This window comes from Stegodyphus dumicola, chromosome 1 (genome assembly GCF_044657685.1).
Source record: "Stegodyphus dumicola isolate Sdum_Otavi_A_Nest chromosome 1, ASM4465768v1".
Taxonomy (NCBI): domain Eukaryota; kingdom Metazoa; phylum Arthropoda; class Arachnida; order Araneae; family Eresidae; genus Stegodyphus; species Stegodyphus dumicola.
Window position 1 is genome coordinate 94,097,206 of NC_140768.1, and position 25,305 is coordinate 94,122,510.

General features: G+C 31.6%; 1 protein-coding gene across 1 annotated transcript in view; it reads left to right on the forward strand.

The window, feature by feature from the left end:
* The window catches only part of LOC118201759 (uncharacterized), a 360,787-nt gene that overhangs the window by 308,591 nt on the left and 26,891 nt on the right, over window positions 1-25,305 (forward strand). Inside the window, exons 4-5 of the mRNA XM_085817840.1 lie at window positions 13,449-13,541; window positions 13,629-13,688. Of these exons, the coding sequence (XP_085673966.1) occupies window positions 13,449-13,541; window positions 13,629-13,688 (153 nt within the window). The remainder of the gene's footprint in view (window positions 1-13,448; window positions 13,542-13,628; window positions 13,689-25,305) is intronic.

A 25,305-nucleotide genomic window follows, 5' to 3' on the forward strand; every position in this document is an offset into this window, starting at 1 on the left:
AGTTCAAATCCGGGGAGGGCATACCTCACTTTTTCCCATTTTCTCCTTCGGCGAACTTAATGACTCTACAACATGTAATTCCTTGTTACGAATACCCACATGCCTATGTTTTAAGAAGTATAGTTTTTCAAATAACATACTTTATCGTTGGAAGAGAAAACGAAATTTGTGCAGTTCCAAGAGAACCTCAATTATGTAAAATCGTAGAAATACAAATATCAACTGATGACATGATATTTTCATAACATGCTAAAATACGGCTAAGTTTAATTAATTACTTTCACCGATTACAAACAAATATTAAATAAAATAAAAGACTGTTACATGTAAAGACTCTTGCAAATACTATTCAGTTTTCTTGATCTGAAAAACGCAAGAAAATCATTGTGTCATTGCCGGGACTCGAAACACGGATCTTCTACTTTCTACCTAAACGTCTTATCACTTATAGTAGAGAACATATATGAGAAATGCGATAATTCCTTATATTCTCATCCACTTAAATAGCAAATGAAATAGTACAAGACCCTGTCGACCAAACCCAGGTGGCGACGAGTTATTGTCGACCGGATTTTATTCTACTTCCTTTACAGAAATTACTAAAGAAATGCTAAAGAAAATTATACTAAAGAAAGTGGAAAACATTTGAATTACGTTTTCGTCAGGATTCGAACCTCAGATTTTTCACATAATAATTAAACATGTTAAATACTTGAGTATGTAATAGGAGGTATGTAACGCTATATATTTTACATTGCTACATCATATCTTTACAGTGCATTTCTTTCTGCTTATACTCTTGCTCATCTGCTTGTTATTGCTTATTATAAAATACTATATTTAAATTAAATTAAAAACTGTAAAATATTTAAACATATTATTTATACTATGTTTTAAACTTAAAGAAGACACTGCGTTTTTTAAGCATATTTTTAATTACACGCTTATACGAAAACATATATTATGTTTTTTACATGTTTCGAAAAGACATTTTTCTTCTTTATTTAATAGTTTTGGTTTATTTTTATTTCCCTTTACTTATCATCGACTTTTATCGCCATTTAATCAATTAAGGGATTTCTTGCAATATTTGCATATTTTTCCTGTGAAATTTAATCATAGTGGAAAAAATAATGATACTTTATTATTTTTAAGTGATATCTGGATACATTTTTACTTACTAATTTTGAATTACCATAATTATGCTTGCAGTCATCCTTTCTTTCCCCTAGGGTAGTTTTTATCTAATTGAAATTTCTCGGAAGTATTTTTTTAATTCTGAAGTTTAAGATATTCAGATTTGCGAGAAAACAAATTTACATTAGCACATTTTGCCTCTTTAGATAAGATGTTTTCATTTTTGACGCGATGGTAGGAAAATCTCGATTACCACTTTTTTTAACTTTCAACTTTTTTAAGAATTTTAAACGTAAATTCTTTCTTTTTGAAAAAATATTAATTAACATTATTTAAAAATAAATGACGCGTTTCTCTTTGCTCGACGTGTTAAAGAAACTGAAAACTTTTATATATTTTCTGCAGAAAAAGTTATAAAAAATGCGTTATTACTTAAGTTAATAAAGTAAAATGCTCTGAAACTTGTGCGAGCATTATGCGACATCGTTTTTGCATTTTATTCCTCGCAGATAAATAATTAATTTACGGAAAATTAAAAATCGATTTTGATGCTACGTGAAGAATGATTTTTTTTCATATTGCCCACGTTCCACTTTACATTATGCCATTTTTGTGTGGTATTTTTTTTACAAAAAAAAAAATTGCACAGTATGCTAATATGTAGTGTCTATAAAAATCGCTACCCCACCGTTATTATCGCAAAGGTTGATTGCAGACATACACTTCCAGCTACAAAAACGTTTCAAATGACACAAATATTCCTGTTTTTACACTTTTAAATATAAAGTAATCAATTTTGTAAAAGTTACAAAATCTAACGTTTTATACATTCTTCCGGATTCTGCACTTATATTTAGAAAACTTTTGTACGCTTTGTAAAAAAAGAAATACAAAACGTGTGCGTGCAACAAAAATTAACCGAGAAATTTCATTTCAAAATTTGTGATTTTTAATATCTTTTTTAACTTATATTGAGGGTTGATTAATAAATTAGAATAATTCGATGTTGATTTTTTCCCCTTAAATTTCATTCAAGGATATTCGTTTGTTATTTACCTAGTGTCTTCAGTTTATAATTTTGTTACATCTGATATACCGAAAGATTGAAATTTGTGATTTTCGCACATATGACATTTGAAGGGAAATTTTTCACACGAGTAATTTATACTTTTTCAAAGTTTAAAAATATATTATATTAATGTTCTCATGAAGTTTTACTGCTTTAAAGATTACAATCTGGTAATTGTAAAAGAAGTTAATAAAGTGCAAAGATATTTCATATTTAATATAGTAGATACAGATTAATTTGATTACGGTTAATTTAGCAATTGTCGAACCGGCCTGCTTGTATACGAAAACATGGAAAATACATTGCTTATTGTGATCAACAGTTCGGTTAATATTATCAAAATAGTGTTGAAAAACTTATTCAAATGAAGTAAAATCGCAAAATAAGGTCAAATTATATTACAAAAATAACCTAGTGAAAGACAAATATAGACAATTAAGGCATTATATCACCAAGCAGCTTGCTTTAGATTTAAAATTAAGCAAAAAATTAGTCAATTTGCCTGGATTTTGAATACCTTTTTCAGTTTTGAGAATGACCAGACACAGGTCCATTTTTTTTTGTGGCCTAAATTTAAATGTTTCATTGCCATGTACTCTTACAATGAGGGAGACCTCCCCACTGTTAAAATTACGGATATAGATCAATCCCAGAAATATTATCAACAGTTCATAAACGAACGTTTGCTTAAAAATATCGTAGTGACATTAGGTATTTTTGGAAGCAGGTAAAATGAAAAATTAGCAACGCCTTCGCCGGGAATCAAACCACGGTCCTCTGGAATACGCGCCCAGCGTGCAGACCACCACACCACGAAGGCATGCCAAGAAGGCGGGAGAAATACCTTATAAATGTTTCTTGTCCTATTTATATTAAAAATTCCATTGCTGTTTCGAAGGCTGTTTTTTCTAGTCGTTTAAGGCTATCATTCGATTAATATTATTAAAATAGCCGTGGACAAACGTGATCACATTAAAGGGCGCTTACCTTAAATGGAAATAAAATTACTAGTTGGCTACATGCCAATTCTAAAGCCTACTTGTGCTTTTTAGAAATAGAATTTCCTAAGATTATGTGAATGACGTCTTCTTTTCACAGTAATAAGCATAAAATTTCTCATCACTTAATCCCTTCAGAAACCTTATTCTAAGAGACATTTTATTTTTAGTTTTATCAAAATGAAAACATTTCCTTCTTCAATATGTGCACGGTCGCTGAATATGATCTTCGATTTTAATCTCATATATCTCGGTCAATTTTTGTCGTACTTGAGTCAAAATTTTTGTGTTTTGTTTTTTATAATGAGTACAACATTTCCTACACATAACTAAAGGAATGCATAATAAAGCAAATTTCGTTACTTTCACAAAATTCATTTCTTTATATTAAAAAAAAAGGCTGAAAGAAGCGTTATTTAAACATTTTTGTATTCGGTAGTGTATGTCTAGACCAATAGTCGGGAAAATAGTTAAGACTTTTATAGACACGGTGCGTACAGTTTGTTTCAAATAATTAACTATTTAAACTGCAGTTTTTTGTTGCTATTAAGTAACTGGAAAAACAGCTTAATTTTACAATCAGTAAACTTTCATTAATTTTATGAGGGAAAAGTATCATTTTCATTAGAGCCTTTTTTCCTGAAAAAAAAAAGTAAGCAAGAAATAGCGGCTAAAAGCGGCATACAAAATAAAATAACAAAGCTGAAGTGAATACATGAAATAATGAAAATTTCTATTCAGCACTTCATCAAAAGCACTAGCGATAATTTCCAATCCAGTGCCTTTTTCACTCGTTAACAAACAACGCAACACCCATCAGCAGTTTTTCCTTGTTGTTGAAAAGGAATTGATTTAAATCTTTAATTTGTTAGCAAATGAATACGATAGTACTTCAGAAGTTGTCAAAACTCATTGTTTTGTTTCTCTATAAAAATATTGTAATAGCTCGAGGCTCAAAGTGATCAAGAATGTATTGAGACTAACGAAATTTTAAATTAATGATGAAAGTGGATTTTGAAATATTTTGGTTACATTTTAGAGATATTAGGATTTTTTTAGAACAGAAGACATGAAAAATTTTCATACCTTCGCCGGAAGTGGAACCACGGACCTCTCGAATACGCGCCGAGCGGGCTGACCACTAGGCTAAGAAGGCATTCTAAGAAGGCGGGAGAAATACCTTATATACTCCCCCTTTTAAAGGTTCAATGAGGATTAGAGAACCCAACCGCCAAATCTGGGGGTGGGAAATCATCATCCATCTCTCTTTTAGTTCTGGCGTCAATGTAGAAACATTAGGATTTTTTTGGAACAGAAGATATGAAAAATAAACAATGCCTTCGCCGGTTCTCGAGAAATACATGAATAGGTCAAAATATACAAATGTTATCCGCTTAAAGAGAGAGTTGCTTTCGTGAAAAACGTTCTAAAAAAAGGTAACTTATATTCCCTATGTGTAATAGGAAAACAGGAAACTTAGCAGGGATCTCTTTCGCCAGAATTTGGACCGTAACCTAACTACCAGTACTCAGTGGTCTTATACACGTGAACATTAGTGATTCGATACAAATGGAAATGTTTTGTTTTTTATTCCTATTTAATATATTAAAATGTTGTTTCTTACGAAGTATGTTAATAAAATTAAGAAAAAGCTCTATTATATAGAAACATTGTTAATGGCAAAGTCGTTGTGTCGTAACTACTAATTACAATAATTATTAATTTAAATCATTTTAATAGTTTCCTTATATAATTTAGGTATGTTTATAAGATAACTCTGAATTTAAATCTGCTTTTCCTATATTTATGGCTAAAAATTTGTATGTCTTTCTGGTATTCTAAGTCAGAAAATACGAGAAATCAGCTGTGCTCTCTCTGACATTTGAACTGCGGATCTTCCGATTACTTACGGAACGTGCTACCAAACACCATGATATCAAGAATGAAGGAATGCTAAAATTCCTTGCATCCTTATTAAAGCGGCCACTGCAATTGTTTTCCAAAATTAACAAATATTCAACCTGTAAAGTGCATATTTCAAACGCCGCCTAAAGCTCATGTAGTGAGGATTTAAGTACTAAAAAGGTTTTAACTAAATATTTAAAAAATATAAATAAATAAATTTTTAGTCTCAGCAATAATAACATTTTATGTCAAGATGAAAGAAATAAATTTTAAAATTTCAAATTCAACAGAAATACCATCTTATTTTTGTTGAACTTTTTCATTTCTTAATTTTACATAAAACATATATATTTTCATATAAATATCTTATTTTTGTAGAAACAAACTCTTCTTACATACTTCTATTAAAGATATTCTTGTATTAAAGATATTATTAAGCTTCTTAGTTTTAGTATTTTGACTTAATAACCTTAAGTTTTTAAACTTATATCTTCTCACATATATTGCTCGTGCGCTCTTTTTTATACTCTTCTTCTTCCTCCTATGTGTATGTAGCACAAGGGATAAAACTTATTTGCTACACTTTAACACTACATTTACAGGACTCGTCATTTCGATGGATTTCAAACTTCATGAGCAAAATTAGAAAACCATCATTTTTATAGTTTTTAATTTATGCTGGCAATCATCGATATAATGAGAAGAATACATATTCAGATTTGTTTTGCCTTCAGACCTTTAATTTCTGAGTTCTGCATGATGTAGATACCTATTTTTACCGGGACATCCGTCAGAATGACATGTAAGCTAATTTTGCAGTTAATCGTAATAAACTCGTTTTTCCTATGAAATTATTTTTCTGGTGACAAATGTAAAATAGTGGAACCTAGATACCAAATAAAAATCATAATTCAACGGAAATATCTTTCAATAACTTGGAGCCCAATATCAATACACCGCGGACTGATACAGCAAGGGATATGTCACGTGTGATTGTCTGTCAATCATCTTAAAGCCTATAAGCATAAAGCGTTAGGCTCAAGACTAAGAAATGATCTGCAGTCGACGAGCTCCATTTAGTGTGCCAAGACGTTTTAAAAAAAGTTTCAGTTAGTGTTAGTACAGAAGAATGTTAGCAGTATCATTATAGAGTTAGGGGAAAATATTATTTTTACTTAGTTCTCAAGAAATACCCTTCTTCAATCATCATGAGTAATTCAAAGAAAGATACTGAATTGCTAGAGAGAAAACAGTTAATGTATCTTCCTCTGTTACAAGCTCTGGTAAGTCTGTTAATACTAAAATTACTATAACTTTTTTACACCGATAAAGACAACCGTATATTCGTCCAACTGATGGTGATCGTAATTCTAGCGTTAAAAACTGCAAGTGGTTTTCAAGTTAAACTAAACGTTTTTAAGAAAGTACGAAGTTTCCCATATACCTCAATCTGACGGGCGCCCGTAGATATAGGCATATAAAAGTGTCCGTAAACGCTAGTCTTAGGATCGTTTACTTAACACGGTAATTCGTAACTTCATACTTAGTTCTCACTAACTGATAGCGCGGCTAGTAGCCTGAAATAGTTATTAAAATATAAATATATAGTATATAATGATTTTAATATGTTCAGCTAATATGATTTTACGGGTTTAGCTAGTTGTTGATTGCCATAGATGCGAAGAACTGTCTTTATTGCTTTTAAGTGGCTTAGTTTGTTAATCGATAACAGAAAGATTAAATTAAAATGAAAATTAAATATCTTAAGTTTTGTCACGGGCTCGTGAAAGAGGAGACTATTTTGTCTTAGGTAGTGGCAAGACATTTCTTTTAAAACAATGAGATTTGTAATTAAATTTCAAAACCAAATACCTTCTATTTTGCCTACTGGCAACAAACTGCATTTAAATGGTTCAGTTTGTTAATAAAAGTTTTTCGATATTCGAGCAAAATGTGAAATAAATTAAAAAGAAAATAATTCGAAATTCAAGATTTTGATTTCGATGTGCATATATTCGGGTAGAGAACTACATGTCTGCAAAATCTGGTGACTCTAGTTGCCGCTGCTTTTCCCACAGTGTGAGGTGCATACATACATTCCGATTCTTCACCGTTTAATAAAAGAGAGTGAGATTATTCATAAATTTGTTTCTGGTGGTGAAATAAACGTTTCTACAGATAGTTCTGGGATTGATGGGGGAGTGGCTAGCGCTGTGGTAGTTTATTTTCATGGAGTGGAGATAGACAATGTGAGAATAAAACCTAAACCAATGAATTCGATTTATCAAGCAGAACTATACGCATTGACAGAGGCTTTGAATTGTATTAATAAAAAATTAACAGTTCGATATTTTATAAATATTTATTATACTGATGTCCTATCTGCGCTTCAGGCACTCGCCCAACCACATCATAAAAATCGACTGATTAATGAAATAAGAGACTTGTTTAAAAAGGCCGAAATAAAACATATTGTTAAATTGCACTGGGTGAAAGCACACAATGGAATTGTTGGAAATGAAAGAGCGGACACCCTTGTTATTGGTGGCACTTGGGGATGGGACCAATAATTTTGATATCCAACATTAAAAAAAACATTGCTGAAATGGAAAACTGGATTTATACAGAATGGAATTTTTGCTGGGAGTCGTGTAATAACAGAAAAGAGTTAACGAAAAATATAAAACAAGAAGATGAATATTATAAATAATGTTGATATAGTAAATCAACTGACTAATCATGAGCGTTTCCCGGCTTATTTTAATCGGCTCCATCTACAGAATAATGATAAATTCTTTATTTGTGATACGTTTGGGGACGCCAGGCAAAGAATTTTAAGGAAGATTTTAAAAGGAACTATTCAAATTTGAAAGATTTAGCAAAGACAATAATGAAGATTATAAATACGAACAAAGATAGAATTGGAATTCGGCACTGAGCCTCAGGTTTTGGACTTTATATGCTTTTTTCTTATACTAGTTTTTTTCTGGCTAGTACCATTTTTTGATCATATGGTCGGCTTGTGCCGGCTAGGAGGATCGGGCTGTGCCCTTATAATAATAATAATAATAATAATAAACCCTGTTAAGATTATGCTAATTATCAAGTATTAGGAGTTCTTCAGAACATAAGTTGCCTTGTATACATTTCAAGTTAACTTTCAGTCCAAGAGGGTTTTTTTTCCTCTCCTGATGGAAACTAGCTAGGAAATCTAAAAAGAACATTTTCTCTTTCCTTGGATCACTACGATGTGTCATTACTGTAATTTACTTTTGGAGTTTATAAAAAGTAGATAAAGAATTTATTGCTTCCTCAAAACTGTTTCTACTCTATTCATCATATATACGACAAGAGTTAGAGATTCTACAGCCGACACACCATTCAGAACTTACTCATTTCCTTTTTATTGTGCGAGTTCTGCTAGCAATAATAATAAATAAAATTGTATTTTCTAAAGGGATAGAGGGAGAAGGTCGGAAATCCTACTCTCGAGAACCGTTTTATCAAAAATCTAAAAATGAAACCTTCATGGAACTCAGCCAAATGAAAAATCAGATTGTTATCAAAAAACAAGAAAAGCCGCAAGCAGTCAGAAAAATGGTCTTCTGGAACTTCTTCCGAGTACTAGAATTACCAATAGATGGAGGTACGCGCTGTAGCTCCCGATGAAGATATTACTCTCATTATCGTTATCATTTTTGTGTGCTGCCATCGGCTGGATAATAATGCAATCGTAAATATCTCTTGTATGTTTTTGTAGATACAAAATACCAATGCTTTTTTTCCTTCCGAACTCTCTTCTGACTACGTATTAATGGTCGACTAGGGAAACGCGTAAATTTATGACGAAAATAAAACCCCCCAAAAAAAACTGAGTTTTAAAGAAATATAAAAAAAACGTAAAGTTTATCGGAGAGCTGACACTTGGGGGGAAAATATTTTAAGCTTCTTCCCATATTTCAAACATCTAAATTTATCCACAAAGGAATATTATTTTTGTTCTTTAACTTATACAGATTTCTTATGAATGCAACTTCATGTTCTTTCACTGTGTTATAAAATATTGCCTCAGTATTTTAAATTAAGCGCTAATCCTCTATGAATCCAGCGAATACCAGTTTGAAAAAACTCACAAAATAACTGGGTTTAATTATGGTCCAAATTAAAATTAGTTGTTCCCAATAGTTGACCTGATTTTAGATGAGCACAATTCAGTATTAATTAATCAAGTACTAGTTTACTACCGATCAAATCACAAACAAAGTCTGGGACTCCTAGAATACTTACGCAGAGTACATATATTTTTACGAAAGAAAGGTATTTTAAAGAAGGTTTATTTTCTTCTGTCTTTACCTTTTCTCCCCTTTTAAGGTATTTCTTCCTATTGAAATGATCGCATTATACCTATAATGGTCGCATACCATGGATCTGATAGTTCGCAGTCTTATTCTTTTTGTTTCGCAATCTTATGGAATTTTTACGCCCTCTAACATTCTCTTGCGTATTATACTATGCAAGGTTATGTCTATACTATCTTGGCTAGAAAGTGTTGTAGATGTTATTTTAAGTTTCTAAGAGTTCTTTTAATTTTTAAAGATGCTTTGCTGTCTGTTCTCGTTTTCCACTTATTATTCTCCACCAGAATAAGTTTTCAGTGTCGCGTTGCATGTAAATGAGTTAGAAAGAGTATTTAAAAAAAGGTTTAGCTTACTTCATCCGTTAGGCCACGAAGACTATAGCTTAGTTAGGAGTCCAAAGTGGCACATGTTTGCGTTTAGGCTACTTCGTTGTGTAAAGCTAACTACGCTCGGCTGAATTCTGCGGGCTTGCAGATATTCTCCCTTTAATTGAATTAATTGAATTAATGGCGAACTACGTAAGATAATTCTTTCCAGCTTCGGCTAAGTTCAGTTTAGTTTAACATTAGATTAGTTTCTTATATTGAGTTGAATTATTGGAGGCCCGAGAAAGAGACCATTTGTGTTATTAGATTGAGATAATAAATGGTGAGTTTAATTTTTCTCTGGACTTTTCATTACACACTTATAAGTCGCTACATATTTCAACAAAGCTTCTATTAAGTTAAGAAAGTAGTTAGAAGCTTTACAGACTGATAAATTAAGTAGAAAATGTGGGCACAATTTAACATGAATATTCCTTAGTGCTTGAACTGAAAGATTCTATAAATTTCAAATAAAAAATCATACGAATACTATATAAAGGAAATAGTCTTATTTTATTTCAATTAACAAGCACTGGTTTAGATCACATAAAGTGAATACACGAAAGAAAGATTTTGTTTCTTCCAAGCAGAATGTGTATCTAAAAATGCGAAATCCTTTATCTGTATCGTGAAATTGTAATATGTCCAAGACAAGAGGAGGGAACGCAGGGAAATTTCTTTCTTCTAACTTCAGTTTATCCGAAATTTTGTTAAATATATCTAACGCTAGGCTTACGAATTATCTGAATTGAATTTTCTTTGTTTTGCTTTGGAGATTAAAAATAACCGACTCGTAAATGTATACTATGTGTAAATACCCCCATCAGTATTCGTAACATGATAAAGGAAACTTAAAAGACTGGGGGAGTCCCTGAATTATTAACCCTGAACTATCGGCATTAACTGTACCAGTGTTCAAGTTTTTTCAGGTGCTAGGATGAACTAATAATTGATTAGCCATATTGATTTACTGATTACAATTGAAAACAAATTATTGTATGATATGCATCATTCAAGCAAAGCTGAATCACGACTCTAAATTATCCAGAGGGTGTTCACACATTTTTGTAACGAAATTTACAAAGATTTATATATAAACTGTAAGATCTATCTCTACTTGTCCACATACACTAACTTAGATCCTACAATGAACATGGCGAATTCTCGCACAGACGTGAATTAAATACCAGCACAGAAGAAGGGTGCAAAGTAACCCTTTATTGAATCAAACTAATTTAACAGGAAGCACAGACTTCGTGCGTTACAAAAACACCGTTCACTTGCGGCGGCAACTCAACGTAGACTATAATATAAATCAAATCTGAAAAATAAACGAGTGCAAGAACGCACTTCAAAATTACTCCTAAGAGATGGACTCGCAGAAATCTAACCGGCGTGATACTGAACTGATAAGGCCAAGAGACTTACTAGCGTGACCGCGAAATAACAACGAAACGTGCGCTAGGCTAGCGAAACACGCTCTGAATAAACTGAGATAATCACACGTTTAAATAACACTTCACTTAACTTTAAATTTACATCCTGGCGAGAGAATGTGAGGGAAAGTTTGAGAAGTTGAGAACAGGAAAACTTAAAATAAATTTGTTTTGAAAATTAATAAAAACCCTACAAAACAAACCTCAGAATTTTATTTTCTAATATGTTCAGTCTAATAGTCCTTTTATTGAACTATCATATTACATGATTTCCAGGATAATAGTCCTTTTTTTAAAACATCAGGTTAATTTTATTCCAGTCCTTCTTCAAAATCTTGCAAAGTCCATCCAATATTTTGGGATACCGCTTATAAAAGTCCAAATGCACAGTAATTTATAGGATACTCATTAGGGGACTTGGAGGGGATACCTTTAAAGGGAACAGCTTCAATTCTAGTTTCATTTCTCATTTTTTATGAAAAACAGAGCAGTAGGTTTAGAGGTATGATTTTGGAGCCTTTTCCAGGTGAAACTTATCACAGTGGAGATTGTTTGGATAAAGAGATGGAATTTCTACTTTAAAAATAGGTGTTAAAACGTATTTCTAATAGTAATCCGAATTAATTTTGACACTTTTTTCTACTTTTCTTATTTTAAGTATTCCGTTATAAGAGAATCCAGTAATAACCATAAAAACCTTTAGAAAACCTTTCCTTGTTTTCTTCGAACCAACATATTAAGTCTTTTTCTATTTTTTTTTTTTTTTTTTTTTTTTTTTTTGTAGTAAATCGATCTTTTTTTTCTATTGAAAAAGAACAGTATATCCAAGCCTCATCACTTATAACTACTATATAACTTCCTTTTTTCACCTGCCGAATAATTTTCATACAGCGATCTGTACTTAGTCTTCTTCGGCTTCGGCATGCTTCGGCGTTAGGCGAGGAACATCATACTTTTGTATTTTGATTAGCTTTAAATCAGATTTTATAATTTTGTTCGCATTTCCTACAGAGGTATTTAAAGATTTTGCAATAGCTCTTTGGGGGGTTGGATTTTTCTTTAAAACACGCAATGCGACTTTTGATTTAATAAGAGCTGAACGTGCCTTTGTTGAGTGTGCATTTTTTGCTTTTTTCCCCGTCAGATGTAAACTTTGATGTTTCTTTCCTTTCACATTACTTATGTCATTTATTTTACATGTAGAAATAATAAAAACCATGCTTTTCACATCTTTTTTTAATAACTGAATAAGAGTATTTCTCTTCGGACAGAGCAAAAATATAATCTTCGATCTATTGCATATTTTTCAGCTACATTTTAAAGAAAAGTATATGTTTAATGCTACATACGATAATTAAACCTTATTGCAATTTGATACTAGTCATGTTTATATTTTAAAATTAATATTTAAATCAGTGGAGAAAGTCAAAATCGTTACAAAATGTGTAAACATCCTCTGTCAACTGTTCGCAAATGGTACCTGAAAAAATTTCCATATCAATATTTCAGACCTTAATCTTATGAACTTTTAATTTTTATTGTGTACATTTCATTAATTTACATGTAGTGTAATATTTAACTATGTAATTAATTAATACGCAAATATTATAGGCTGCTTTCGAATACATGTAATTCTAAATTGCATTCATTAATACATTTTATTTTTAATTTGGTATTCAGCCTGCTGTGCATGAAAACTCAGGATAGGACCCTACTGCTAGCGAATACTTCTTTCCCCTTTTGGTTCAAATTGAAGTTTAATTGATTAATAAAATAAAGAAGAATCCACGACAATTTAAAATGAATAATGAATTGGTATGATTGCAGTTTCGCAAAATACGGGATTATTTTTAAACAGATTATTATAATGAGAAAGTATTTATTAAAATGCAAACTGTGTAATCCATTTCAGAAATTAAAATTCTACCCAAACCTAATTTCTTTTATCATTTGATACCGTAAAGGAAATTGCTTGTTTTTTTAATTTTGTTTCCAGAAGATTAAGTTCCTGGGTGATTTTCTTTCCTTGCATACAAATTATTTTCTTTTGCTTGTAGGAGATTATGTTCTTGATTGCTCTTCTTTCATTATTACGTAAATGGCTCTGTTGAAATTAATGTCATGCTATGCATTTTGTAAGAATGCTCCTGTTTGACATGATTGTTTCTTCCCTGAGCTAGGACAACCGGTTATTTCTTTTGCCGTGGGTTGCCTCTGTGTCTGGTGCCACCATTCTGGAGTTGACGGTCTCAATTTACTTTGCTCCCGATGCGGTAAGATGTCTTCATTAACATTCCTTCATTAAGCATCTATTTAAAATTTCTTCGGCAAGTATAGAATTGATTCTTTTTTTCTTTTAGGTAGAAAACCCTAGCGTCGCCATTTTTTTTGTAGCAGATATCATGTTTTGTGCTCTTAGCGTAAGTTGAAATTTTAAATTCCTGTCATAGTTTTCAGTGTTCTTTTTTAGATAAATATTCATGTTTTTATGTATACGCCGCATCCACAGAAGTTCTTATCAGGCCTTTGTTTTCGTAACCGTTTGTCGCAGATATATACTTCCACTCAGAGAAATGTTTTAAATGAAGAAAACTTTCCCGTTCCGTATTTTCAAATCTTTCAAAATGAATTTTCTATAAAATACATTTTAATCATTTCCGGTACTTTATTTTGGAAACCATTATACTCATTATTAAAAAAAACACACAAAGGCCATAAAAATAAGGTACAACCTATACAACCAATTTTTTTTCAAAATGTATGGTATTTTGCATAATTTTCAATTTGCATTGATAAAGTGGTTGATAATTAAATTAGGATAATTCTAGATTGCTTTTTTTCCTTTAAATGTCATTGAATGACATTCTTTTGTGATTGATTAGTGTCTTTATTTATAATTTTGTTACTTTCGGCATGCCGAAAAATTTTTACGCAAGTATAGCGTACGTCTAAAAATATATTATTAATATTTTTACTAAGTTCTGTTACTTTAGAGTCATAATCTGGTACAATTTTTTACTATGACTTGTGCTAGCCATTTTTAGGCTTTTGCTACTGCTAAGACCAGAAGTGGTGGTCATTTATTATGGAGGCACCTAACAGGCGGCCACCATTACCTCTTATGAAGGAACAGGTAATTTACATCTATCCTTTGGTATCGCAGTCGGCTCCCCTAACCACTATACCAACTGGGAAGCGTCTAAAAAATTCATTGAACTACAAAATGTTATCCTTTTAAATTAATGCGAGTAATATTGCGAGTTAATTGCGAGCCATATTGAAGCCAGGAACATGAATTCTGATGCAACAATTCTGTAAAATTCTGTGAATAGGATTTCTTTTTGAAAATAAATTTACGTTGATCAGTATTTTTCGCGATAATCTGCAGATATGCTTGCCACATAATTTCTATAAGAGCAATATTTTTTTAACACGATACTTTATTTTTAGTCACGTACAGATACAAACATTTCATTCTTCAATTTATTCACGGTCCCTAAATGATTTCCGATTTCTATATTAAATATTTCGGTGAACTGGTATCTTACGGAGACCAAACATTTTGTAGTTTATTTTTTTATAACGAGTATAAAATGTTTCTGAATATATGAGTCGGAAGAATATGCAAAAAGTTACATTTAGTAATTTTCACAAAATTGACTTCTTTAAATTTAAAATGAGGAAAAATGAATATTACAGTTATTAAAAAACATTTTTGTAATTGAGAGTCTACTGTGCTACAAAAAACGTTTTACAAAACATTTTATAGTAATTATTATTACTGTTATTCTATTTTTAAATTTAAAAAATCAGTTTTTAAAACCTTTAGAATCATTAACATTTGAATTTAACTTTTGATAAGGCCTCTCCGATCTATATAGTTACACTTGATAAAAGGTTTTACTAACTGCAATAAATAAAGCACACAAATTTGACATCCTAATGACAAAACTGGTCGAGATATTTGATTTCAAACGTGGTATTTTTTAGACTTTTCAAACGTAGAAAATTATCTTTTTGGATTTCCTTGAGAAGAAGGATAAAAAATAAATTGGAATAATCGAGATTGAATTTTCCCATTGTATTTCATTCAGTGACATTTCCTTGTTATTCTTGTTATAATTTATTGTGCAATATTCTTTAATTTATAATTATTGTGTTGTATTTGATATATCGCAAGCATTTTCACAATAATAATTTATGAATTGTTAAAAATTAGTTAATAATATTTGCATGCAGTTTTATTACTTTAAAATCATAATATAAGAATTCTTGGAAAGAAATGCGCATACAAAATAGAAATAAAACAAATTATCTTAGAAATAATGAAAATTTTTAATTTTAAACAAATAATATTAATGTGTTGGTTGTGTCCCAACGCTGATGCCAAATATTGTGTCTTAGAATATGAATTCTTTAAATTTCTATGGATAAGATATCCTTTCTGAAAAACTATATGCTAAAAGAAGCTTTTTTTTCATTTTCAGCTTAGCAGCTTTTACCACTTAATCTGTTAACAGCAAAAACATTTTTCTAAGCTGATATTTTATTCTTAGTAGCAAAATGCAAACGTTTCTCACTTCAATATATATAGTACATGATCTGGAACTCCAATACTGTGGTTAATTTTGTCTTAAACGTTTCCTGTTTCTTGTTTTAGAATGTGTATAAACGTTTATTAAATAGTATAAGTATGTGGATTGGAAGCCAGTATTAAAATTCATAGATTTCGCAAATTTTAACTTACACCATTTAAAATACCTTTGCAACTAGAAGTATATACCTGCTACCAATAGTTTCAAAAACAAGCATTGCGTATGGGTTGTTTACAGAAAATTTGAGTAAGGAAAATTTTGAAAGCGTTTCGAGTTGTTTAAATATTTAGAGCTCGAAAATTTGGATGTTCATCTCCTTGAATCAGGTGAGGTGTAGATTTGGACTAATGGCTCCAAAAATGATTGAAAGAAACGATTCACTTAACTGAAACTCTGAAGAATGATTCACTAAGTAAATTCAATCTGCTGACAAAGTGAACTCCTGATTCGCGAAAAAAGAGCGAAGCTTATTTTAGAGTTCATCCACTGAGAACTCTTGTTGGTAGCGAGGCCAAGAAATTTCAATTTCCATTGACAGGAGAAAAGGGTATTTATTCTCCCATGTTAATGCGTTTAACTTTTATCAGTTCTCAGTCTTTTATTTTTTATTTTATTTTTAATTTTAGAAATTTTTTGTTCTATGTAGGAAGGAGGTTTTAAAGAATCTCAAATCTACAACTGAAATAAATAAGCCCAGGGAGTTAGCGTTTGATACAGTCAATTCTTCTGATTCTTCAGTACTTTCTTTTCGCTGAAACCTCGTTAACCGTTTTCGATCTCACGGCTTGTTCGATTCTTTCCGCTCTTAAGTCATTGCTCCTTCCCGATCTTTTTCATTAATATTACTGTTAAGGAACTGTGAGTCAAATGAAAGGTTCTCGATTTAGTTCAGTGAGCAAACTGTTCTGATCCGATCCCAGAGGGGGGCGATTTCACCCATATCTAATGAGATAATCATCATTAACTTTATTTTGATTCTCCTACCGATTGTCTGAATAATTCTAGCTTTCATCTGTAGAACAATTTGTACCACATTAATATTATTAAGTAAGAAAGAGTTTCACAACATTATAGCTGTTAAATGAAAACCTGCATTTAGTATACAACTAATTAAGAACTTCAATGATCGTCTAAATACCTATTTCAGACATCTATTAAATATCATGCAGTTCTTGAAGAACAAAATTATTACCAGAATGAAGCAATCATTTTAAAGGTGCACAAAGCGCTACCTTTATTATGGAAATGAGTATTTCCCCCAGTGAAAAGAATTTAAAGACCTTTAAAAAAAATTTTTATTTTGATGTCTTATAGCGCTACAAGTTTTCTGAGGCATCCTAAATAATTGCGCTAGATGAACAAGCGCTGTATTAAAGGACATTGGAATTTTGACATTGAATTGACCTAATAAATAGCTCTACAACTGGCAAACTGCAGCTGAAGAAGAAAAGATAGAGATAAACAAAATTTTCCTGAACACACGAAGACTATCTTAGATCACAAAACTCACTCGCTGAGCAAGTTCTAAAATACAATCCAAGCCACACGACTCTAAAGTAAATCATTGAATACTCATTCTCGAACACACAGCAACCCTAATTATAGGATTGCCTACGTTTCTGAAAGCTTGAGGAAAATTATTCCTAGAGTTTCGAAAATGCTGTTTCTGGAAATTTCCACAACATCGTCAAACTGACGAGAAATCTTTGAATATCGGCGATACCCATCAGGAGAACTATAGATCATATTTCAGGTATAATTAAGCTATCTTCACAATTCAACCATCGAGTGATTCAAAATTTCAAAGTATATAACATATTAGACGAAATGAACAATTACGATTACAATAAATGCCACAAAATCAAATACTCAAAATTACAAAATTACACAAATTAAGGATTAACACAATGCGATGCTTTACGTCGGTACAAACGATTTTGTGACGTTGATAACGAAAACAAAATTAGTGCGTTTAGCAGTCCCTTATGTATCAGAGCATCGAAAATGTTCGATAAATGTTGCTGAATTGTTATTTGTCTTCGAATGATAACTGATGAGCTTTATTTTAGTAAAGACACTATTCACAAAATCTTCGTGGACTATACTGAAACAAGAAATATTTTTTCACTTTGAATAAAAAGAAGATCGAATTTCAAAATGTCAGTTATTAATCCTGATTCTTCTTCCAAACAAATTGTGAATAGAAATGGAGATTTTTGCTTTACTTAAAAATCCGGGGTCAAAAAGGCAATCATTTCCTTGGCTGAAGAAAGTTCACAACGACAGCAGAAGTTTCAGTTTCAGAAATCTCGAATAAAGAACATGTTGGTGACCGTTTTGTGATTGGGAAAGGAAAAATTACATACCATTTATTTCTGAGGGATACGCATATTACATAAGGACGTAATGGACAGATCTTCAGAAAGCAATTCAAGGAATTAAGCCGATCAAACGACCAATTTCTGCCACATGACGATGCACCATCACACAATTCTTTTCATGTAGCAGTTTTTAACAAAGAAAAGTGTCTCTTTTCTCTACCATCCTCTTCATTCACCTGATTAGGCACCTGAAGATTATTTTCTCTTCCATAAAGTGAAGTCGTTATTCAAAAGCAATTATTTTTACAAGATTAAAAGAGTTCAGAAAATGGTAACCAGAGACCCAAGCAGTACTAAAAAATTAATTTAACCAAGGACATAAACTAGTAAAAATGCTTCAGACTAAAACTCATAAAAAATGTATAAAGACGACTAAAAAGTGAGAACTCGTTTCTTTCAATTTTTGATTTTGTACGCTGTTAATCCATCATTAAACGCTGTAGACGCAGATATATGAAGATGATGATAGTTTATAAATAACTCATAAAACGCAGCATTTTGCATTTTAATATGTTTTAAAATTGAATATATTAAAATGCAAAAAATAATGAGCAACAGATTTGTATGAAATTTGTCATTTTTTCTGACAGATACTTATAAATTTAAAACTTTAAACCAGGTAAAGTTTTCAAGGCACAAGGTAAAGCTAGCGGTTTATAAATAATTTTAGATGTCTACATCATAAATGCATATGAAAATGTAAGGACTATTTAAACATACTTCCCGTTTCATTCGTTTCAATTCCAAAAAAGAGTAGATTTGTAAGAGCTTACAAATTACAGAAATGTCTCTTACTGTATAAAATGCGAATCAGACACAATAAAAGGTTCCTAAATGTTCATCAATTGTTGAAATTGATGCTCATTAATTTAAGAGAAATTATAATAAAAGCCTATATTTCTACTTAAGAAAGAACGAATTAAAAAATAAGATAATAACACACGCATTCAATGGGAAGTGAAGCTTTACTTAAAGCTCGTTGCTAATTAAAGCATGGAACTGGAGGGAGATCATGTGCTAGTCACATCATATTTTTTTTCATTATAATATTTTGCCTCCCTTAAGTTGAAAATAAAACATTCTGTAACAATCCTTAAAAAATCTGCAAATCAGTCATCTAATATTTTCTTCGAATTTTTTAATACGTTTTCTGAAGGTAATATTTGATACAGCTAATCATCTGAACTTTTTGCTGCAGGCTTATGACGATAACCAAACCTTAAATTCATTTCAACTTTTCCGTTAGAGTGGTCTTTGAACTGCTTTCGAATGCAACTTGTGATTCAAAGATGCACTGAATAGTTATCTGCTACATATTCATGAGACGGTGCTTTGAAAATCCCACACTGAAACCCACCCACTGACAGCCAATTTCATCACCAACAGCTAATAAAGAATCGTGAATGAAACTCGGAAAATAAAAAAAGAACCAACGGATAAGAAAAAAATTACTAACTGCTTTTTGGCAACAGTTCAAATGCCGCATAAAAGGCAGAGGACATTTAACGCGTGATATTCGATAAAAATAATAATAATGTCCCCATTTTCGCTGAGTTATTCTGCGATGGAACATGTCGTAAATGTCTCAGATAAGCTGGAAATTATGAGAGCTTCGACTGGGCCTCGATAATGCAACTTTTGCGTGATTCTTTTGTTACAAAACTTGACTAAGTGGTCGATGTATTCTAGTTTTTAACTTTTACCACATATCGTAAATTAGCACCGGCAATTGATATTGATGTTGTCATTTGTTCCTAGACCATAGAAAGATGTTTTATTGTTCTCGACACACAGCTGGTTAAAGAATGTACACCTGTATTCTATAGGGCATAATGAAAGTTCTTTTCAGACAACAAAGAAAGGACTATGTTTACCAAAACATATTTGCTTATCTTCATAGGCTTTTATATGAACTGTGTAAGCTGACAGAGAATGTATTCGCAAAACTGGCAATAGACGTCATTTCCACTAATATTGGTGTTATCTTTCTTTTTCTTTCTCTACCTCTCTTTCTCCCTATATATATATAAAGAAAATCTTTAAAATTAGCGAATTTCGAAATTTATTCAAAAGAACTAAAAACGAAAATCCTGTGCAGGTGCTGCAAAGATATTATCTAAATAGAGTTATAAAGACTATAAAGGAAACTATCTCCCAAGAATTTTCAAGTTAAATTTAGAATGCGGAAGTATACTATTGTGGTAAAATTTGACAATTAAGAAAGCATTTTAGTAAGTTAGTGTGCGTTTTTGTGGAAATAATAATTAATTGGAATTAATAAAATTACATCTGCTTCAATTAAATGCAAAGCAGAAGAATAAAACAGAAGAATCATTGCTGATTCCATGAAACATCCCGACTTTTATCAAAGGAAAGTGGAATCTCTTTCTATAACTATCAGGAATTAATGAAAAGCGCGTTCCAACTCAAAAATACGTTAAAAGTCTTTACACATTTTAACATGTCAGAATTTCATCTTAATTTTTCGGACAGTGAGATAATTCCCCGATAAGCAGACATACTATTGGAAACAAGAAAATTCAAAATTAAACAAAGCAATAATACAGAACATTACTTAAAACTAAAAATGAGAAAATGAAATTAATATATGTATATATAGAGAGAGATACATACACACACTGTGTCTACAAAAGTTTATGTTCGGCATTTACTTTCGCAGTCGTTGGTTATAGACTTATACTTCCAGTTACAAAAATGTTTTAAATGGCTCAAATACTCATAATTTGGTATTTTTAAAATAAAATTTTATGTAATATGTAAAATGTAACTTTTTATACGTTTCTGCGGTCCCTATACTATATTTAGGAAACTTTTCTATTCATTATTAAAAAAATGAAAAGCATAAAACTTTTGACTCCTTTGTATGAGAAAAATTGACAAGATATTTAAATTCAAAATTTGCGATATTAGACGTAATTTTGAATTAGCATTGAGGGGCTATTAATAAATAAATTGCAGTATTTCGAGGTTGATATTTTTTCCTCTTGAATTCCATTCAATGATATTATTTTATGAACTATTAGTATCTTTATTTGTAATTTTGTTACATTTGGAATCGCGAAAGAATCTTCGCACAAGTAATTTAGTTTATAAGTCTAAAAACACGTTAGCTGCGTCAAAAAAAATAATTCATTTCCAGATATAATTTCTGTATTTAACAAGATATAAAATGGGTTCTTAAAAGAACGTAAATTTATAAATAGTCATTTTTACTATATTATCTCTAAAACAGTATAGGCAGCTTTAAATTATCCTTGCAAGTACAAAAAGTTTTGTTACAGAGATATTTTGATATAATTTTTCCTATGAATTAATTAAATCGAGTAAATTTATATAAATACATTTGTGAAAACCGTTTTCTTAAGTATACTGATATATATCTATACGGGTTCTAAGCAATTGTAAGCTGAAATTGGATTCCCATCCTTGATCCTTTTAAGGTAATCATTGTGATAGTTCTTGATGCTTCAAATTATTAACATTTTGACTTTTAGATCATACCTTTTGCATACACAAGAAAATTTCAAGTATGAAATATCGAGAGATGAAAAACTTATATAACTCCTGACCATCTTGCCTAATCCATTATTTTGAAAATATTTGGTGCAGAAACTAGTGCACATTGATTGTCCGTAGTATTTCGAACTCTCCAGAAAACTTGCATTAGCCATAAAACCTACTGGAAATTAACAGAGCGAGCTTTGTGCAGATCTGGTGGATGCGCCTATTTGCTCTGAACTGCTACATTTATGCTTAGCCAATACATGGCGGATGTTCTCTTAGAATAGTTTTCGAAGGTGGTAAATTCTCGTTTCTGGGCATTCGAAAAAGTAATGATCCTCTATCCCGAAAGCATAATGGTGAGGACATCTAGTAAGTGAGCCATTTTCTGTGGAAAACTGTATTTTTGCTGATTTTCAGTACAAAATTTTACACTCTGCTGCCTGTTCTGCGTTCTATCTGTGACAATCTCAATTTTTCAATTTCATTCTCCTATTCATTAACCAGAGATTCCAGTATAAAAGCGGACTCACTGGAATTTCAATCTAATATTATCTGAAAGGTAGAACAATAGCTTCTAGATTTCTTCGCAATGTTGCTTCTGAGCATGCTAGCCTTCAATGGCGTGCAGGCTGAATATCAAATTATTAAAGACGAATCGAATTATTATTAGATCCCTAGTTCTCTAGATCAAACATTTCCATGACAAACCCTACCATTTTTGCTACATTTGAACTCATAAAAGTAACTCTTTGATAAAGTTTGACTAGGCACCAACGAAACAGTAGCTAGCGACAAATTTTTACTTACTACTTTACTTACTTTTGTTTTACTATTGCATCGAAATTGTCATATGTTTACTTTTAGAAAGTACAGAATTGTTTTCTTTAAGTACTGGCTAGTTGTGTTGATAATAATCTGTAACATTTTCATAATTTTTTTTATTTCTTTCCACAAATTGCGGTGGAAAGTGATTTTTATCTTTTAGTTTGTAACTTATCCTGTGAACTGTAAAGCAAACTTTAAAGTCGGACTTTGTCTCAGAGTTATTATCCTTTCTCTAATACTACATAATGAAAAATTTCTATGTATATATGTTCCTCGTATTGACATTTACAGCCACCAAATTTTGAACACACGTGGCTCTACATCAGATCATACGCACCTCGAAGCCTGAATTTTTAATTTCGAAATTGGTATACTATTTATTTATTTTACATTTTATATGAATTCAAGGAACTTGGATCAAACGCTCAGTGATTTGAAAGTGCTGTGTTGCCACTCTGCAAGGGTAATATATTTATGATGATAATGTAATCAGAAAACTGACATATTAAAAAAAATGTTGCTGCCTTCCAAAACGAACATATTTGTCATTTGAATTCAATCAACAAATTCCGCGATTTAATATATTGCCATTATCCGAATTATAATATTTTTATTTTCCACTCGACAGTGCATTATCGTTCAGCAAAGCGTACGGTATTTAATTTTTTTTTCACATTTATTCTGTTATTAATTAAAAAACAAGCAATTTGAAAGCAATCAACGCAGGTTATTATTAATTGGTAGTAGGATTCCTAAACTTCCATTAGCTGGCTTCATTAAAACCATTAAATATACATGTACATGGGTGTATGATAACTATTTTAGGCTGCTGGTAGCGCTAGCGACAAGTTATCTGTAAAAGACAATACCGGCGGCATTAATATATGTTTAAAGTAAATAAATGGCTAAATAAGAATTTAAAGTTTTATATAGAACCTTTTACAATGTAAACGGAACATAAATAAATAAAACATTTCTTTCTTATTTATTTTTCTTTCATTTTGCTCTGTAGATCACAGGCTTAGTAAGCCATTTTTAATCAATCTTAGACGTGTTGCTATGTTTTGATTGCATAACTCTTCTGCTTTGATCAAGACTGTAATTGATACAGCACTTTATTTCTTTCCTTTCAGTTAATTCCAAGCGATTGTTTATTTCAATTTACTCATGCTTGAGGACCTTGTCAACTGCTCTGGTTGAAAGATATTTTCTTTTGCTTTCTCCCAATCTTCGATACCCAATGAAGCGTTTAATCTCCCATCCTCTGTCAAATGCAGGATGTGTGCGCCGCATTGCCCCTATTTGCTTGTATTTTTTCTTTGTGTCAAATGCAGCAGCATCGGATTTCTTTCTACTCTGTGCAATATATTTTGCCGAAAGAGGTGGAACTAATATTCTTCTTCATTGTATCCTTAAATATCCTCAGTGTGGGTCGGGACACTATTGAATTTTAGATGGTGTGCAGAAGGCTACGATTTCTAAGCGAAACGATGAAATATAAAGTGATTATATTTTTTACTTGAAAAGATTATGTCTCAAAATGCTCTCCAGTAATTTGTATCAATCTGAGTTCGACCGGGGAACATGCTCAATCCCAGGTCGTCCTTTTCGCAAAAAGATGCTTTTACTAACTGAGATATCCGCAATTGTTGTGGCGTTAACTGAGATATTCGGAAGCATTACACCTAGACTGGCGTATCTTTCGTATTCAGGGAAGAGATAGAACTTACTTGTTACGTGCTTGCGTGAGTTATTAAAAACTTTTTTGTTTCGTTCCGTTCAGAAAAAAATTCCTTTCCGAGCTCTGGAGGAATGCTACATAAAGATTCGGGTCGAGAAATTAGCAGTATGAGCGGTAGATGTAGGCGCCGGTAAAAATAAGCAATTGGATTGTAAATAAAGGAACCTTTTCTACTTTCTGCATCTACCACAGAGAGAGAGAATGTTTTCTCTTCCTTTAATGAGGAGCGAGCCACGGCGGAGGAAGCCGGCAGTGGACATACATTTTATAAAAACGTTTTATTGGTGAAGATCTGAAAGCCTGGAAGAGAAGGTTACAATTTATTCCCTTGTAATAGGTAAACGGATACGGCAGCTTTGTAAAAAAGAGTCTTAACTTAATGAAGGCGCCCTCTTTTTGTTTAAGTGGTTGTTGGCTTATAGATCAAACAGAAGTCTAGACAAGCTCATTATTATCTTGAGAGACGTTTCCTCGGGTCGTGAAAATATTTAAATACCCTTCCTTGCGAACTAGATGAAAAAAATAAACTTCTCGCCAGTTTTTGAGGCGACACAGAAAAATATGTGCAGCTGTTAATTTTAATCGCTGCATGGATATAGTTTGCACGAAATGAAGTGGGGTGACCGAGATGACAAATTGAGTTTAATTAAGGCTATGTTTACTTAACTATATAACTTCTAGGCTATGTTTACTTAACGATAAAATGTGATTGACTAATTTGCTTTCCAGGAGACCCAGGACACATTACATTATTATATGCAAAGGAGGGAATGAAGAGTATTTACATGAGCAGACTCCGGGAATCCGGATCGTAAACAAATTTACGCCATGCTGAATGGTAACACACAGAGGGTCATGCTACAAATGAATTAATGTAACCTAGTCACTGACAGAGTCACTTACAGATTTTAATATTATTCTTTATTGTTCGTACAGGGAAGCCGTCCACTCCATCACGCAAGATACCAGT